At 42.1% G+C, this 20,444-nt stretch overlaps 1 protein-coding gene across 1 annotated transcript in view; it reads right to left on the reverse strand.

Annotated features, from left to right (window-relative positions):
- col27a1a (collagen, type XXVII, alpha 1a) overlaps window positions 1-14,774 on the reverse strand; it is a 66,140-nt gene extending 51,366 nt beyond the window's left edge. The window contains exons 1-4 of the mRNA XM_044012585.1: window positions 14,327-14,774; window positions 10,568-10,638; window positions 4,088-5,589; window positions 185-238 (exon numbers count right to left, since the gene is read on the reverse strand). Coding sequence (XP_043868520.1) covers window positions 185-238; window positions 4,088-5,589; window positions 10,568-10,638; window positions 14,327-14,379 — 1,680 coding nt within the window. The 5' untranslated portion in view covers window positions 14,380-14,774. The remainder of the gene's footprint in view (window positions 1-184; window positions 239-4,087; window positions 5,590-10,567; window positions 10,639-14,326) is intronic.
- Window positions 14,775-20,444: the final 5,670 nt, after the last annotated feature.

Genomic DNA, 20,444 nt, shown 5'->3' on the forward strand with positions numbered 1-20,444 from the left:
CTGACAGTATGCATTTGAGCTTTTAGTCATCATGTGCGTCAGCAGCAGCACCAAACACACACACTTAAACAGCACATATAGTACGAGGAAAAGTGTTTAAAGCCAGACAAAATAAGTTCTACACTTTAGAAATGGATGTGTTTGATGTGGCTCGAGGTGTGAGAGGGCAAGCGAGGATACTTACCCGAGGACCCCTCTTGCCTGGCAGACCTGGCTTCCCCAGAGGTCCTGGTAGTCCCTGGAGAGAGAGCATTGAGTCAATGCTGCACAGTGTTTACATGCACTACACAGTCAGTCTTGTTCTATACCATAGCAATCTGATTTTATCATGCCCTATCAAAAGCATCAGGCCATTAAGACTGTATATTTCCACAGACAGGATTCACACTGGCTGCAGGATAAAAAAAAAAAAAAGAGGCCCTTTTCCATCACAGGGTGATGAGAAGCTGTGTGGCAGGAAACCATAGAAACACTAGAAATAACAGGTCATTTCCTGTGCCACTCAAGGCCCCTGTGTGGTTTTATCAGCCTTGAGCTTTTAATCAGAAAATATAGGGAAAGGAGAGGTGTGGAAAAACAGAATGCCTGTGGCTGCTGGAGCTCCAAGACCTACCAGTATGTATCTGAATTCTGATGCAAATGTGTGTTTAAGTAGTATTTTTTACATGTTTTGTTCATTGTCAAAGATGGTGCAGTATTTTTACTGAGCAGTTAAACTTAAGAGATAATGCAGATATAATGATGGAGTAAAAAAGAAGTAGAAGCAGCAGCAGTATCTACTGTACAGTGCAGTAACTGCACTTTACAGTACCCTTTCTGAAGTTTCCTCATCCCAACTTTTTTTACAGGGCTATAAATTCTAAGACACAAAGACCAATTTTCAAAACCACGAAAAATTCAAAACAACACCAAACCTCTCATACACACACAGCCAATAGGCCAAAGGTTACTGTATTTGTAGCTGCTACCTGTCTGTCTGCAGTCTGGTTTATATCACTGTGATGATTAGACTTGGCCCCCTACCATTTCTTCCAGGGCGACCTCCAGGGTTGAGACCACCCCTATTGTTACAGGTGGTGTGCTCAGTGGAAGCCACAAGACCTGTCAACAATAACAACACATACCACTGGCCATCTTCACACCTCCACCCTGGTTTGACTCTCCTTCTTTACACTTGACCGTCTGTTTATTGTCACTGTGCTTTCCTCTTCGCACCTGTCTATGACCCGTCCAAACCCGGTATTCACCAAGTCCAGGCCTGAGTGGTCATAACGCATCCTGAATGCGTCCTTACATCCAGTCACAGAAATCGCATTCAGAATTGGTTCGAGGATGCATTAGTCGGCATTCCTGAGAGTGAAAAGAAATGCAATCCATCCTTAAGACTAGTCTGACTAGTGGAATTCTCACCATTTTTACCTAAATCAGTGCTAATATGAAAATGTATTCATAGACACCCCCACAGTGTTTAGACTAATAGTAATTTAATTTTTTTTGTCTAATGGTTAAAGCTTTGAGTCATTTAAGTTCCTCCAGCCTCTTTTGTCTCTGTTGCACACGCGTGCACAATGTCACACAAACAGGCTGACAGTGGGGCACATCTGAACATATGATCATATGTGGTCACAGTAGATACCTCCTCACACACCCGGCATTAATAGTCCTGAACAGCGCAATCTGGACGTGATTGGATCTGTGAAGTTGGATGTAAAAACTTGGTCTTAACTGGGCCTTAAATGTTATTATTTATTTCAAAGAAATCAACATGTCATCTGATGACAAGGACTGTTTTCAGTTATGAGGATTAAGGGATTAAGTATTGGATAATAATTATTCATTGAATGTCTTGCTGTGAAAGTTTAAAACAACAATTTACAAACCCCCTTTGATCTCTGTTAGTGTTGATTCTACATTCTGTTTAAAATCTTTCGAAATGTGGCAAACATATTTTCTCAGGACCCTTTCTCCCCCTACTATTCGAGTATGGATGTCTAGGTACACAAGAAACTTTGACATCACAAACAGTGCAGTTTTAATTAAGAATACTTCAAAATTCCAACTTTAACTTTCAGCCATCACATGGAAAATCTAAATATATGAACACAACCATATGTGCAAATGAACAGATCACCAAGAAGGTCTACGAGGGAGCCAAAGGTGCTTAAAATGGGAACTGTGCTCCATGTGTTCCTGCACTGGATGTTTCTACTGGCAGCGTTTGCAAACCTGTCCCTGTTACATTCAGTAAATGATTGCTTAATGATTTGCTTTGTGCAGCGAGTGATAAATGACAAGTTTTGCTGCAGAAACGTCAGTGAATGTGACACGTTGCACAAGCTTCTTCTTTTCATATCTGGGATGTGTGTGTGTCTGTTTATAAGAGAGAGAGTGAGTGCAAGGCCGTGCAGCGAGACGGATAATGTCCTATTCTTGGACTGCAAGTGCTTTAATAGAAAGCAGGGAACATGTAATCAGATTTGTCATACCAATGGGACAAAAGAAAGCCACATGTTTTTCAAACTGCATCAAACAGCACCTGTACATGTGTTAGTTCTTCGATTCAAACGACCTTAGTCATTCCATACATCCTACATCTAAATTATAGGCTAGCACATGATGATATTGAGACTTTAAATCATGCTTTGGTTCTGTATCTGGTGAGGACATCAGTTCAAAGCCAAATTAGCCAGCACTACACACACATCACAGTCAGCAGACCAGAGTGGCAAAGTAGAACCCACTATAAAGAAAAAGACTCATGTATCAAACAGTGCCTGTTCACATTTTACACAACAACAACTTAATTACAAGGGTGCATTCAAACACATACAGTATAACATGCAAAACATGCCGTAGAAGCCACAGATGTAGGTGAAAACGTTGAAAGCAGTTATTTATAGATGTCTTATGTCAACACTCCCAAGTTCATTTGAAATACAAACTTGTTGTTCTGTGACCAAATGTGTGCACACATGTGAGTGTGCATTTTTAAGTCCACATCACATGGCTCTCAGAGAGCTACTAGTAGAATCACACAGTGCTCGATTGGATGAAACTTATTCTCCCCCAAGTACAAGGTGAGTCGTCAAAAATCTCAAAGCGGATCTGAGGTCATAGCAGTTTAGAGTTGGATGTCATAGTGACTTGACTAATCACCTATGATCTGGGAAACACGTGGTCAGTCAAGATGCTGCTGAGATGTCTGCAGATGCTGAGTGTCAACTCAAAGCCATGGGAAAGCCAACTATGGACCTCAGTGTTCCCACTTCCCCACTTAATATACTTTAGGCCGGCGCTTGCACTAGGAAGCTGAATGATGGTGTTTACTGACTGCTTTGACCCTTGACTTAGCTTTAAAAGAGGCCAATGTGACCTCCACTAGACTTCTGTGAAAGAGGAATCTGGTGCCGAGACGGCAAGGCGTCAGACCTGACACGTCACACCCAGCCTGGAGGGTTATGGCAGAGGTGGAGCAAAGTAGAAAGGAGGATTTCGAACCTGTGTGGCAAAATGTATTTACCTAAATACATCTCCACGGTCTCTTACTTCCAGCCCGCAAGCACTAGATCCAAACCTGGCAACCGCCTGGTTTGTCTAAAAGATGTAGATCACTCACCTTCACCTATTTTCTAATGTATACCATCAAACACACCACCCAGAATTGCTATTATAAACAGCTGCCACATCATCCCATCACCTTGTCTCTTTTGCAGAATTATCCCTGCAAACTCAAAATGCTTTGTGGCTCTATTCCAGTATGTGTAACATAAACTCTCTGTCTAACATTCAGCATCTACGAAATATTACCCAGACAACTGACATAATATATTGTATGTGGTATATGAGTTTAGCCCTTTCCCACTATCAGCTCCTGAAATGATTTAATTCTGCTTTATATTGTTATATTGTTAAATGTTGGTCTGTTTTATATTGATGCTTCGTTGACCCCAACTGATGCAATAATGGTTCTTCATCTACACTGTATATATCACAGTATAATTTTCTTCAATATCAATATCACAAAGGTGTACGGTTAAACACATTCATCACTCTCACATAACTGACCCAACACACGAGAGTTTCTTACCGGTGGGCCTTTTTCTCCTTTCTGTCCTACAGGTCCAGCAAGCAGGGAGAACTGAGTGGGTGGCACCTCCCAGCTCTGGAAGCCATCAGTAGCAGGAGGTGTTACAGTGTTGAATGAAGGTCTGGTAGGTGGTGGGGTGACTGGAGCCTTGGTTGTTTTGACCTGCTTTGCTGGCTTGGTGACCTGTTTGGACGTTGGTTTGGAGGTTTTGGTGATGGGACTTTTGGAGATTGTTGATTTTGAGGGGTTGACTTTGGATAATGTTGGTTTAGACGGGACGACTTTGACAGAATTTGCTTTGGGTTTGAATGGAGTGGCTTTAGGATTGGGAAATGTCTTTTTGGTTGTGGTGGGCTGTGGTTTCTTTGGAACTGCATCTTGGTTTGACACAGCAGAGTTAGGTTTTGTCTTGGAGGGTTTGGTGCTGGTGGTGGCTGGAATAGTCGGTTTTTTCTTGTTGTCTGTTCTTGCAGTTGTCTTTTTGGGGCTATTATGAGGAGTCGGCTTTGGGGCAGTAGGTTTGGAGGGTTTCTGTTTTGAAGTTTTAAAAGTGGTGGGTCTTGGGGTTGGTGGTTTTGTGGGGGGTATTCTTGTCCTGAGTGGTGCTGTGACAGTTTCGGTCCTGGAGTTCAGAAGTGGGTAGGCTAAACCAAGCTGGACTGTGACTGGCATCTCAGTTACCAGCAGGGGTGTAGAAATTATCCCGGGAGTGGGCTTTATTTTTTGGGGGGAGGCCACAACTCTGACGGCTGAGGCAGCAGCGGCAACACTCTTGGCAAGGCTCAGCCTTGTGGGTTTCCTGACCTTTTCAGGGCTACTACGTTTAGGAGTAGCAGCTGTAGCTGTGACGTTTGCTTCACGTGGTAGGATTGGCAGCAGGGGAGAAAGGTTAGGCCTATATGTGTCAGCTTCCCTGCACTGTTTCTTAATGTACTTGCAGTAGTTGTGAGCTGCCTGTGCAGAAGGGACCAGATCAAATTGGCAGATGGCTCCTTCAAAGTGTGCTGAGGCTTGTTGCTGACTTGTTCGCCCCAGCAGGAAGGAGCTCTGGAGCTCTGGAGCCAATCCCTCATCACTGTCCCACCCAAAGTCTGCATGAACACTCTGCTCTCCGCAGGAGGCATATAGAGTCACTCTCCGTCCATTTATTCCAACTGCAAGCTGGTGCCACTGGCCATCGTGTGGCTCATAAGGCAGTGCCACTGAGGTGTTTGGTCCCGTGTGAAGGACCAGATTTCCTGGAACAAGCTGCAGACCAAGAAGAAGCTTCCTGCGGTCGGACAGCAGACTGAAGAGGAAAGCACTGTTGATTCGATGTGAGCGCACACTCAGGACCAGTGCCAGGTTGGGCCAGACCGCTGCTGGGAAGAGTGAGCGTAGTGGAGCATCAATGTGCGCACGCTGGTTGATGATGATCCCTGATCTGAATGGAATGACCCCTGCTGGCACAGAGCGAGACGGCTTCTCTCCCTTAAGCCCCAACTTTTGGAGGATGTCCACATCTAGATGGAGGAGAAAGCAGTGTTAGACAGGAACAATGATGAAGGTCACACATCAGTGCAGTAGACAAAAAGAAGATTAATGTATATTATTACAGTGTGTGCTCTCCTTAAAACCTGCAAAAATTCATTTGTATGTGGACCTAACATCATCCTTCTGACCATCACTTTTTTCCTGATCCCTAATCATTCCTTAAATATACTATCCAGGTTAATATATGGCATGCTTTTCTCACGGGTACTGTAAGATGACAGTGTTTCCTGCCAGATGGTTTTGGACATACATTATCCAGGAATTCCTTTTTCATAAATCTCTACGTACATAATTGAGAAGGGGAAGTTTTCATCAAAGACAATGGCAGAGCAACCTTGTTATGTTTTTCCAGTGGACGTGCCTAGAAACAGTATATATATGAATGATGGCAGTCATGTTGAGGCAAGTTATTAAACATCTTATTAGATATAGATATATACAGATATTGAGACCTGTTTAAAAATGTGCTCTTCCTGAAAAAGGAAAAGATGTTTTTTATCCATCTTTCCCATAAGTGGCTGGATCAAAAAATGTCCTGTTAACGAATGAGGACAACATATGCATAACAACATCATGGCCTTGCATCATGTCAGCAACACAGAAAAGCATTTTGCAAAGAAATTGAGCTTTTTACACTGCAGAGTCAAGAGAGGGAAAAATAAGTTATTTAAATCTGAAGCTGAAAAATAAACTGCACACATTTTGAGGACACCAAACTGCTTATGTATGCCGTTTATTGCAACCTTAGGCCATAATAAATGACTATGCACAGTTCCAGACAGACATAAAACTAGGCTCACAGCCAGGGATGGTGGAATGGTCTTAGCTGGTTGGTTCAAACTATCGCTGTGGGTAGATGCTGCAGAGGTGTGGTGACTTTTGTTTCAAATGTCAGTGGTTTGGACACTGGTGCGTCTCTCCAGCATGACACGTTGTGGCATAAGGCTAAAACAGCTTTAAGCATGCACACAACAAACAGCCCCACATATGTTTATTGCTATGCCTGAAATTCATGTAAGACTCATGTGGCCACAATTTAACATTTAACAGGGTTTAGTTTTAAAAGGTTTTATAATCTGTACCTACATTTTTGCCTTTCTGTCTTTGTTCAGTTACATGCCATGCTACGGTTAAGCTTGGAAAGGCTGTTTCTTGCTTTTTATACTGATTATCAAGGTGATAATCCACTAAAATGCAACAGAGAGAAAATAATCAGGATATGTGCCAAGATTTTGCTTGTAATTGTGAGGGGGCTCAGTCAAGGTACAGAGAACACACAATCAGGTTAAAAGAACCTAATCCTTACTTAGCAATCATCTGGCCAACACAGTCCATGTGAGGCAGAGAGAAATTCTTACTGAGTTTGTGAATTTTGAACCATGAGGTGCAGCAGAGTTTACGCTCTAAATGCACATTTTCTGCACATGATGGAAAACTTGGCAGCAAAGGCCTTTGTTTTATGGCTGTAGCAGATAAATGAATTGAAGGACAAGGGCTTCATCAGACAGCCTTCTCTCTTTTGTCTTCCCTCTGTCCTTCTCATCAAGAAAGTGTGTTGAAAGTGTTGGACAATCACTGCCAGTCAGCACAGCATGTCCTCATCTCAACACTGACTACAGTTTCTAAACTTTCAGCCAGCTTTGACTTTCTGCGGAGCATTTCAGTCTCAGTTGTCCCAGTGTTTCTTGATATGACCTGTGATCTCAGACTTCGGCCCCTCACCATCTTCCCTTTGTCTTGGCTCAATCTGACCTGTGGTGACTGGCCGTGTTTAATGGGGACATGTGTGTAGAAACCCTGCTCATGGAAAGACAGAATACTGGACATGCAATGATGATGAGAAGACAAAAGTATGAGGGGGGAAAGGACAGATGGAAAGTCCTGACAGTTGCTGAAGAGCTAGAGAGAGAGGACTTCAATAAGATGCTTGTCTTTCTATAACACAAGGCTTACTTCATTAGACCCACTGTCAGGGCGTCACACTTTGGAAATATATGACTGCACGGAAAGCTTTTCTTTTTTCACAAGTACTGAGCAGGAACCTGATCTCTGGCATAGCAATGGGACTAATGATTGGACCTGAGGGAGGAAATATCTCAGAACGTTCACATGTATATTTTGGAACACAAAATCATAACTGGAATTATTGACCGCGAGTATTGCATAAGATAAAAAAGTTTGATGATTTCAACATTGTGCCCCTGCAACAATCTATAAATCATTCATTTTTGGCATGGTGAAAATGACCTAAACGTAGCCATGCCATAGTGCCATTATAGTTTTTCATGCTCTGTGGACTGTAACACTTTCCCTCAAAAAAATATGCTGACGAAACAAGACCTGCATGAGGTTTGGTGGATACCCATCCACCCTGCACACCCTCTCTGTGTGGTCTCCTCTGCAGTGAGGGACAGGTTTTGGCAGTGAAGCAGCGGGTGCATTACATGTACAAGTGAACTCTTCTGAACATAGACTGCCGTCTCCAAATGTCTTTATTTGAATATCACTTGCACTATCACTGAGTGTACATTAACCATATTTGGTTTTAGATGTAAAACACGATGTGTGGAGGTGAACACACACTCGGGCTAGTGTTTAACACATGGCTGAAGTCCATTGCCCCACACTGTGCCAAATTACTGAAGTAGGACAGAAAGAGTATCCAAGGCTCTTCACTCTGAAATGTTATCCCCAGCAGACGATGAAGTCATCGATACATTCAAACACACTCCAATGATCCCTCTCGAACTAGCCAACACTATGCTAGTCTGCACTCAGCCTTTTATGATATTACTTGACCAAGATAAAACATCCTTACAACAACACTCGCAAAGTGGACATACTTGGTGCTCGCACACGATTTAAATCAGAGACTTGTTTTTGGCATTCTTATGTATTTGGAAAGAGATAAACACATAGAATGTGGGGTGAGAGATGCAGAATGGTATGTTGTATGTAGTTAAATTAGTTTCCTGCTGATAAATGTCTAGGAAAAAACAAGTTCTGAAACTGTGTTATCATACCCCCATGTGAAAGTAATGAAAACTTTATTAGAATGTTTATCCTGCTGCGAACATTTCCTACTAAATGGATTCAAATGAATGGGCTGTGTATAGAACATATATATTGACTGAAGCAGGTCATCAAATATTCCATTTACATTTTACCTCTAAATTGATGCCAGGGAAAACAGCTACACCAAAACGACTGTTTTTCAAAATAAAATAATCTCACAATACATATAAGAAAAGAGAGTGTCATACAAACTGTGTACCAATGACCCTGAGAGTGATACTTTGTAGTACACTGCTCCTACTGCAGGGTTGTCAGACAGAGCTAAATGCATCTTGGCACTGCTCTTGCCTGCTTCCTGTCTGATCCCAAAGGGTAGTGATGGTAGCGTGAGGAGCAAGGCTACTGTTTCAGAACCAAAATACTCTTGATCGATGTCTGCTAAAGTGTCACTAAGAGGCAGGACTAAGAGGAAGAAGAGGAATAAGAAGCACAAATGATGAACATCTTCAGTGCTTGCTTTGCTGACATCCCTACTCAAACAGCAGCAGTCACTGTAGACATTGACATTGATACCAGATTTGACTGACACCAAGTAGCTCAATCCGGAGCCTGAAAACAGCTCAGCTGTTATAACAGTAGCCCCTTTCATTTCCATTTAGCACAGGGAGTTTTGTCAAAGTGATATATTTTTCCAAGGTCTGTCATGGGGAAGGAGGTGGTAAATGTAATAAACTGTCACATAAAATAACAGATGTGGGCTTTTACTGTACATTGCTTATAAGTGCGGCCATATAACAATAACAATTTGAATTGTTAAAATGGTTTTAACCTTGTAGTAATTAACTGAGATGATAATGGGTTCTGCCTGCAGTCGGTTTTCAGTCACTGCACGTTGGGCCTATTGAACTCTGTGCCCCTGTCGGACTCAATCATAGTAACTAAAGAAGAGAAGGGGCCAAGTCACTGGACTGTAACTGTACTTTTCATCAATGGTCACAGACGCTGGCAAGCTGCCTGGCAACACTGTACCAGTACAGGGGAGACAAAAACGATCAAAATATGTGCTTCATTACTCGGCCAACACTGCTCCTTATAACAGAATGGAAGCAGTTGTCAACAACACGTTGGCATATAATGAGGTGGCACTACATTGTTTTTTAGGACAGCGCTATACTTTCACATGGAGCAACATTATCACTCAAGATGAGTTGGCCAAATGATGAATGTAAATGGCAAAGTTTGTAAGCATTGTAAGCAGTCATATTCTCTCCATTTGAAGCCAAACAGGAAGTATACAGCCGTTATCCGGTGTGAAACATTAAGGAGGCCTTAGAGACACAAACGTCACATGGTACAGATAAATATGTTTGTTTATATGTATAATTAGGAGCCACGCGGTGGAGCATGTGGCTACCACTGTTGCCTTGCAGCAAGAAGGAAAGGGAGAAGTGATACCTCAGTTTGTTGCAATGTGCAGTCTCACCATTAGTTGTCACTAATTCTTATATACTGGACTTTTAAAAGATCACTATGACAGAAACAGACATGGATTGTTATAAATACAAAAACATTGATAGTTGTCAGAACAGAGACTATTCCATCTGTGTCTACACAATAAAGCCCACAAGTCTATTCAGGGTTGTTTTTCTTTAAAACAGCTAACCATGTATGATCACTCCCTTGCTCATTCAACTTACTCAACACCTGTTGTCATGACAACCGTCGGCCCAATTCTCATAGCAAAGTGTTTACGTAATTGGACTATGACCAAGCAGGCAAAAAATAACTCTAAAGTCCCCCAGTGCTCCCATATTTTTTTATTTTATTTTTTTTTTACATTTTTTCCCACTGATAACCATTTCAGAACAGAAGAGAGAGGTGAGAAAGTGAAGTGACTATGTGAACAAAAGATGAGGGGAAGCCATGCCTTACCTTCAGAGTGTACTTGTGTAAGTCCCAGGTAACAAGTACAATATAATACGGTACAGAGCAATAGGGCTCTCCTGGGGGAAGAGAGGACAGGCCATTAGAAACAGGCAGCACTGACACAGGACTAAATCATGCAATTGCTGATGTTTAACCAAGTCATTTTGCACATTTTCTAACAGGATATGGTTATTACAATGTATAAGTTGGTGTTTATTGTTGCTTTATAGTAAATTGGAGATAGAATGCCCTGTTATAAAGTGGAAGCAGTCATCTGAAGTACTTGAATTTGACTGAGGAACAGACAAAGCAGCTATGATTATGAAATCCATGGCGTGTGTCTTACACGTAAACACAGACTGCGATTGCAAAATTGATGTTTTCAGTATGACCGGCGGACATGGAAATGATCTGGAAATCACAGTTTCTGCATCCTGACCCAAAACACAGATTTAAGAAAACCATATGCTTTGCAACTGATATGTGAATCAAAATTGGGAAGTGGATTCTGCAAAAGCACTTACAACTCAGAGCAGCTCTCTTGAAAACACAGACACATGCACACACACAGAAAGAGAGAGAGCTTCAATTTGTGGCTTGTAAGACATAATACTACAGTAGACGTACCCTTCAAACGTCCACTCCAAAAACCAACACACACACTCACACTAAACAAAAATAAAACGGTCTCTCTCAACACCCTCACCACATCCAGGTGTGCAGTAAAACTAAAAGGAGACTGATTGGCAAGTGGATGGAGAGCTCAGTGGGGGACCAGGATCTGGTGACAGGCAGGGGAGCCACTGTTTACCACTGGAGACAATCCACACACACACACACACACACGGTCACACACATACAAGTCGGGGAAATGTACAGCAGCTGTGGCTGGACAACCACAGGGAAGGAGGCAGACACGGGCAAGGGCCAAAGGCATGAACTACAGAAATGTGGGAAAGACTAACTATTGAAACAAACATATTTACCTGCTCTATTCTAAGCAAAATATGAACACACATGCAGGAAACAGTTGTTTTCTTTCCTCTATATAAAATATCACTCCAGACACACTGCAATTGTGATTTTTCTGACATAATATACGGTGATTGTATAGTGATTGTATGGTGTTCTAAAATATAACAAAATACAGAAAAGATGTAAAGTGCGTCTAAAATGTGCATATTGCAATCTTAAAATTAAAAGAATATAGAATCAGAATAGCGATGTTTCAAATTCATTTGAAAACGACTAGTGCGTGATCATATGTAAGTGGATGTTTGTACGCTTATACTGTCTGTGTGTCTGTGGTGTCTATGTCTCGTGCTCTCCTGGCTCCGCTTTAAAAAAAACAAAACAGCTACAGCTATAGCACAAGATCAACCCCACACACAGCTGGCTGTGGTTACTCAGGATGAGTGTGTCTGAGTCTGGGCATGGGTGTGTGAGAGTTCGAATCTCCTAGACATTCCCGGGTGCAGTGCACTGCTTATCAGCTGAAGAGAGATCCTCTTTTTAAAAATGAGTCATGAAAGCAGAGTTGTTGTTTTTTTGTTTTTTTTTGGTAGTGTAGCAAACACTCATTCTGTCCCCAATAATGTTTACATCTGTCAAAATGTGTCATTGAAGTGGCAGGGCATAATCATCTTTCTTTGTATGAGTTGAAGCAGGGTTGAATTGTGCAGAGTGGACATTTAAATGAGTAATTGAATGTGTAACTGACTCTGTCTGGTTTTTATTTCGTACTGAAGTGTTAAAGTATGACAAGAAACCCAGGGGGAAAATCTGAATGAGTGGACAAAATACAGACTTGGTGGACATTACAACTACAAACTCACATTTCAAAGACAGGATGTACTGCTGATATCTATCTATCTTTCTCTACTCATTAGCGGATGTCTGCTACCAAAAAAGTTTGTTAGTGTCTTCACAATGTCTGAGTAGTAAGGAAGTTCCACCACATGCCTCATTATATCATCCTTAGATTATAAACTGCATGTTTCCTCCAGACGAGTGAACTGTTGTGCATCAATAGAAAAAAAGTGTTTTTTTTCCATCACATCTTCATGTCTTTTCCCAAAATGTGACCTCATTATCCAAACTTTGATTCTAACCTTTCAACCCCAAAAACCATCACCGCCCCCTCTCCACAGTCAAACAGCAGTCTGTCTGCAGGCAAGTAAAAAAACAGAAACAGCCACTGAGAAGCCAGTAGATATTCTTTTTGCAAGCTTGGACTACTGCTCACTGATTCCCTGAAAGGATTTCCCAGAGGTGATCCTGTCCTGCCCCCTGACTGAGTGCGCGTACACACACACACACACACACATACACACACATACAGACTCATGCACATACCCACATACCCACACAGTGGAAAATTCCAAAGGGTGAACTGTTTCACTGCAATCAACTAATCTCTCACTTAAGACCGTTTACTTCATGACCAGTTTCTGCTTTCACAAATACCAGCCTTCTTCTAACTATTGATCTGTCTGAGAGGAGATTTAACTGAGCTGTACTGCTCCAAAAAAAAGTATAAACTATCGAAATGACTGTGTGAGAAAGTGTCTGGTTGGCTGTGGATAACATTTAAGGTCCAAGTACATCAGTGAGTACCTGTATGTTAAAAAAAAGAGCGAGAAAGAAGCAGGAGTCTGACATAAAGGGCGACACCATGTGGACATGTGGTGAATGATGCTCAGCTGACATTATAACAGGTAGACCTTTATCACTGTTGATCCATGACTCCATTGGTGCGGCAATAGATGAAGTCATTGATTATCTTTCTTAACGCATGATCTCTGTACATATATGTGTTTATCTGGCTCTATTTAAAAAAAAAAAAAAAATGTTTCAATGGAAAAAGTTTGGTCATTTAACTTTTTTTTGTCATTTGTCATTACTGCATCACGCACTGTCTGCACCATTACCAATAACAATATAACTAAAACTAAAATATTAATGTAATATAACAATAATGCGTGCATGAAAACAAGGGAATGAATGAATGAATGCATCACTTTCATACACTTGTGCAGCAGCTGACTGGCTGCATGCTGGAGCCAACTCGAAACCAAGGTCCATTTATTATAATGGCCCGATGAGATTTTGACAGTCTGTGAGAATCTGCGCCGTAAACACGTTCAACATCTGGACTTTACGTCCCATCACAGGGCATGTGCGTTTTCATACATGCGTTGGTAAGTGGGTGATAAGAGTTTTCCTCTAAAGAAGTGAAACCATCCCGTTATCACCTCTTGTCTAAAGTTGGTCGTCTCATTTGAACTAACTCGGAAAACATGGAAACAAAGCTTGGTGGATGCAGACAAACCTCTAATAAAACTGTACAGGTGCGAGTAATTGCATGTTCTAAATCATATGGGTCAGTTTTGTAAACACCACTTACGCGTCTGCATCCTTTACGACTTCCAAACACTTTAATGAACTAAAATGATGCGCGATAGGAAGGAGGATGCGGCGTTTAATATAGACACAGTGGCCCAGAAAAAAGTTAGCAATATGGCATTTTTTTCCAGCAGTTTAATAAAAAACATAATTTGTGTTTGGCTTAGAAAAAAAAAGTCTACTCTACAAAACATGACACTGATGCTGATAAATGATGTAAATAAAGTGTACGCAGAGCCTCGGTGGACATCAGTGCTGGAGCACAGCCAGCCACAGGTACAACACTGAACACACACACAGCTCCAACATCATCTCCTCACCAAGCGCGCACACAACACAATTACAACAACTGTCACTTACTTTGTGTCTAGATGAGAGGTTCTGCAATCTCTCCTTCGGGTGCCTAAATTCATTTGTATTCATTTGTCCTGGCAGTCAAAAACCTGATCCGTTAATCACAGCGTGACTCCTTTGCAAAGAGGGGCAGAAGACACCGGCGGCCGCTTTACGCATTTGACAAGCTCGTGATGAACTTCCAGAGGGAAAAAGTCATGTTGCGTTGCCTGTCAAGCCCGACATAAATTCCTCCTGGCAGGCTGGTTTGACAGAGAGTTTTCCGGTGCGATTGTCTGCCGATATTCCCTTGTGTTTCATTCATTTATGCCGATCCAGACCGAGGGCCGCGCAGCCAGCCGGAGAGAAAGCGGAGTTTTTTCAGGAGGGGGTGACGGAGTCAGGAGCGCTGGACTCATCCCTTTCCTTTTTAAATACTCTTTCTGTGGGTAAAGCCATGGTAAACGCACCGCACGGTCAGGTGTCGTGTTACAAAACCCAGCGGTTGTGTCGAGCAACTACACGCCGACTCCAAGGGGGTGGCCTCATGGATCCGACCCAAAAGCCCCACGCTCTGCTCCACCAGATGAATGAACCCACGGTGACACGGACAGAAACAAGCAAACGGAGACACCTACAGCTACTCCAGGGACGCTCCTCCGTTTGTCTGTGTCCATCCTCAGAGTGTGTGTGTGGAGTCAGAGACATGAGGTGAGAGAGCTTATCAGCTCCATGACTGCTGTGTCTCACCCTCACTTGGAGATAAAGGTCTGGAAATGTGAAGGAGCTTTTAAAAAATGTCCTGAGTAAACAAAACTACTTAAGGAGTAACACATACAGACTAATCACTCTTTTTCTGACCAAACCCATGACGTAAGATAGATAGATAGAAAGCATGATTTGGATCATCAACAACGTTGTTAGCCAGTCTTAATATGATGTTGTGACTGGCTGATGTTGTGATTCTTCTAAAGAGATCGGCCTTCAGCCTCTTTGACCAGTTATAGTATGAGAGAACAGTTTTGCTTGCTGGGTTATAGAAGTGTGAATTAAGACAATGGAAACAGACCAGAACCTGAATCAGTTCCTCTTACCTTAAGAGGGGTCGTGGCCTGGATCATCAGCGTGAGTCCTCTCAAAGACCTGCACAGAGACACAATAGCCAGTAATTATCACCTGACATCTGGTCAAGTTGTTTCATGAACATGCACTTTGAGAACGGCGTCGAGAGACAGCTTGTGTTCCTTTCGAAATACTTGGAAGAGGAGGTGGTTTACATAAGGACAGTAGAAAGTGTTTCCAGTGGAAATGGTTCACAGCATGCGTCATCTGTGGACGGTCCGCAGTGATGGAAACAAAGTGACATGTTGCCGTTGAGGTTTTAACTTTTTTCTTAGATAATAATCTCAAAACGTGATCTTAAATTCTCTGCGTGGTTAGTCTACATTAGTTCTAAGTGAGAAATGATATTCTAAATTTGATGAACTCATCCCTGAACTTTGTCAATTGTCAAATGAATAAACAGCTATGTGTAGATAATGTAACATCACTCACTACTTAACTGGCAACTCCTGATTTTATTATGACTCTGCATGTTGTTTAAAACGTACAAAAATAAAAACAAAAAGAAATCTCTTGTGATGCATTTCTAGGCCCCAACCCAGGGTGTGGAATTGGCTGAGCTGAAGCAACGGCCTCAGGCATTTCTCAGAAGCACACGGCTGAATAAAGCCTCCGCCAATCATCTCCTCGATTATTTTCTGAATAAGACATAATAATATTTTGTTACCTTGTTTTTACTGTGATTAAACCAATTTGAAGTGAATAAGTGCACAACTTCTTAAGTAGGAGGATTTTATCAACTAAACGCCACCTTAAACTCGATAAATCTAAATGACTGCAGCCAAGCACGCCAACAGACTGGTGTTACAGCAAACTGCTTGTTCAGATGAATGCTGGAGTGCTACAGTGACTTGCTCTGAGGCCTTAAAGGCTGAAAGGTCACTTTAAATGACACTCTTATTAGGACGTGTGTCCGCTTTGGTGATCTCTCTGTGTTTCGCCCTCAGGCCGTTGGTCAGCCAGTTCCACAGGCGGGTGCTAATGGACACAAATCATTAACATCCTCTTTACAGTCGCCTTCACACACTCTGTCCCTTGTGTTTCAGGGAAGGGTGCCACCCGTCCCTCCCATGTCCTTCCAATGAGCCACAGCAACTCTGCCCCCATCTCCCAAATTACAAACTCTGCGTTTGCTAGTGCGCTCACTGCCACCCCTTAAAGCTGCTTAATTATGGTCATTGGCACCATGTCTGAAAGCTCCCTTTATCCCCCCCACGCTCCAGAAATAGGCCCTGCTAAAGCACACAGGCAGCCCAGATCAAACACTCCCCATAGGGAAGGGGTCATTACTGGTACTCAGGGCGGACACAGCCCAATGGGTGCTGGGCCACGCCTTGAGCCCAAATTGCAGGCCTGGGCCCAGTGAGGACACAAGACTATTCTTTGATGAATGGAAAGAGTAATACAGCAACACAGGCTGTTTGCATATCAGTGTTTACAGTTTACTGTACATAAACAACCACTACAATGTTTTACAGACATTAACAAAATTGAGCGCAAGGCTGGATTGTGTATTAACACATTCCTTATAGATTATATTTATCTGAATGCTGCTTTACATAATGTTACACAAGGTAAGACCCAGGTCATACTCTCCATGGTCCAGTAGAGCGTCTGTGACGTATATTTAGTCATCTGCCTCTTTCTGCATTGGTCAATGCGAACCCACATGGACAAATCCGTGCAAACCTACAGTTTGAGTCAACGCGGACCGTAAGCATTGAACACTTTCTAGTTCCGTTGGCTGTGCACTATTGTTTTGATCAAAAGAGACAACAAAGTGGACCGTAACCACGGAAGCTTGCGTGAGGCTAACTACGGAAGTCCACTTGTACCCGTGTATGTGCAACTCAGCACTCAAAGAATACAAGGAAAAACAAAATTTGGGTTTCCTTGTATTCTTTGAGGCCTGCAATGTGGGCTCTTAAACGTCACTACTAAAATGTAACGTGAGATCGAGTATGCATGTGTGGAATGAGGCGGACCTTCATAAAATGGACCGTGAGTATAGAACGCACATGCGGAAACACGAAGCAGTTCTCCGCGGATGTGGAACACTGTAAGTACAGTTTGACCCCGCCCCAAGTAGTATGTGCTTCATTATGATACTATACTATAATGGAAAATATGTAAAACGATACCATTTGCATTCACGACTAGGAAAACTCCCAAGCTAAATCATTATGGCGCCGATGTTTGCACAGCATGTGACAACATAAAATCATCAAACAAATAAACAGCTTCCAAAAACAGTCACCTCTGTGTAGGTGTGTTTTCATGCTGGGCAGTGCCAGAGGTTACAGAGGTGATGGTGGTGAACCAGACAGTGCTGTCTCTCTCAGCTCCACTACACACAAGACCACTGTTCATACCAGGACTGTGTGTGTGTGTGTGTGTGTGTGTTTGAATGCACAAGAGCATATGTGTATATGTGGAGTGTCTCTGTGGTTTGTGTTTTTCCTTTACAGGTGGTTCTGTCCACTTGTTTGTGTTCCTGGCCTCCTCCCTGTGTATAGGGATGATTTGGTGTTGCACACACACGGAGGTGGAAAGTGGTTAAACAAGCTTGTGTCTGCTCTGTGTTACTGTCTCTCAGTACAAATTAGGCGCCTCTCGCTTTCTCATTCTCTTTCTATTTCTGTTTGTCTTTAATCTGTGATACTCTGACGACTCCTCTATCTCCTTCCCTTTTGTCTGCTCTCCATGTCTCTGCACGGTTCCTTTAATCTCTTCTCTTTTTGTCTGTCTTTTTCAGTCTCCCTGTCATGCTTCCACCACAAGCATTTCCAGTGCTGGCACAACAGAGTAGACAGCCACTCAAAAATAGTGCCACAAACATACTTACCCTGTTGAGTTCTCATATATGCCACAATAACCTGCTCAGGGGGTAAGGGGGTTAGAACTACTGAATGGCCTCTCTATGTGATGTTTTTGAATTCATTTCTGCAATGTTGTTTTTTTTTTATTACCGTATTTATGTGTATTTAGCTGATGCAATTATGTGCATTTACTGTTATCGTAAATGAGTGGCTTTTATACATCTTTGTTCAGGGACTGTTAAGAAAAGAGGGAGGGTTAAGTGCTTTTGACTTTGCCTGAAAATACTTTTCTTTTTTACAATCCAACTGTAGCTCTCTATTCTGCACTTTATTTTGGATCTTAATAGAAATCCCACAGAGACAACTTCAATTAAGAAAGTTTAGGGTTTGCTTTATTTAACATTTCGATAAATATAGGGTATAAAAGTTTACATTTAAACCTGCTTCAACTAATATTTTTCTGGCCACTTGGGGGCAGCAGAAAAAGGTTGTCAACTCGGCATTTTCTTATCAACTTTTAAGTCAGTACGTAGATTTTGTTTTTGCAAATGCTTTTACACATCCAGCTTGAATGAAGCCAAACTATCGTAATTTAGAGCTGGGTTCCTGTCCAGTTGATGAATGCTCATGGAGATGCAATATAAAGACACAGCTGCAATTCACTCTTTTGACTTTTGACTGAACGTGTGTCGAGAATCAGTGTCCGTGTAAAAGGGAGATCCTGCGTGTTTTACATACCGTGAATCACCCACTGGAGTGGAAATACGCCAGCTTTTTTGAGTCAATGTAAACAAGAAAGGGCAGCGTAAGGAGACGTGTTCTTAACGCAAGTATAGTAAGAACTCTGTATACAAGTGGCTTGTGAGAGTGAACCAAGATCAGGTCCCAAAAGCTAAACAGTTAGCTCACAAAAAACTACATATAGCCAGCGGAAAAGTTTAGCAATTATACTCTCGAGATTTATCACTACCACTTAAAATTCTTTGTGCACGTATGGTTATTAACAGCAAAATTGATGGCCACTTGTTTTTCTTTGAGAAATTGTAGGAGATTTTTCTTTTTTCTAATTCAAGGTCAAAAGCTCTTCATCCAGCTCTGGTAATTTCAGCAACGTCCTGTACACTTTTCAATGAGGATCCTGTGGCAGTCAAGGTTAGTTAGCCTGCATGAGTCGCAATATGTAGATGAAGAGCAGACGGCTTTGGTGCAGTATAGATTTTTACCTCTTTTCATTCCTGACACATTTTTTGGCAGCCAGCGTGTATTGACACAAGACCAACTTGGCACCATCAGAAAGGAGCAGCACACTAGGAAGTTAGTCCACACCTGTGTGAGTATGAGCACAGACGATACCTTGTATATACTGTAAGAGTGTCCACAGGTATGCAGGGTCGTCAATGTGTACGTGAGAAAGCAATTGGCTGTATCGAGTGCTGTGAAATTCCACCGTCAAGCTCCTCCCTCCATAAACACTGGACTCCAACAGCATGTACATTAGGAGAAACACTCGTTTTAAATTCCTGGCAAGTTCTGATCCAACTCACAGTATTATGAAATCACACCTTAGTGTCCAAATCATCGCCCCAGTAAATCTAAATTCAATTTCCGAATTCATTGCTTATCATCTGTCAAACAGAGTTAGAGTTCATTCTTATTCTGGACACACGACTCTGTATTGGATTTAGACTGGGCCACCAGAGACCAAGGTAGCCTAAGTGGAAACAGCAGGGTCTAATGAAACCTGCCCTCGCTGGCATAAAATCAATGTCCAGATTCCAATGATGCCTGCTGTAAAAGGGCTTCATTATGCTCTGAGAATATGGACTAGACAAATATTTGGCTTGGTCATTATGATGCTGTATCCACTCCCACTGTGGAACCAGTTCCTACACCAGACTCAGTGTTTCTGCATCATGGGGATGTTCTGCCCCCCTCCCAATCAGCGTCTCTCTGTCTCCTTCCTGATACAAGCCAAAAAAGGCGAGGAAAAAAGGAAAACCAAGCTGTGCCAGAAATACAATTTTTCCATAAAAGAAAAATAGGAGAGGAGAAACTGGTAGAAGATGATTGAGTGAACTAAATGAATAAAATTGATTCACTGATGGAACAGCTCTTTTGTTGCCTTGATGACCTTCAAGTGCTTTACACTAAATCCAATACATAATACATTGGAATTACATATTATAAATATATGTATATTGTGA

The sequence above is a fragment of the Solea senegalensis genome, linkage group LG21 (genome assembly GCF_019176455.1).
Source record: "Solea senegalensis isolate Sse05_10M linkage group LG21, IFAPA_SoseM_1, whole genome shotgun sequence".
Classification (NCBI taxonomy): Eukaryota; Metazoa; Chordata; class Actinopteri; order Pleuronectiformes; family Soleidae; genus Solea; species Solea senegalensis.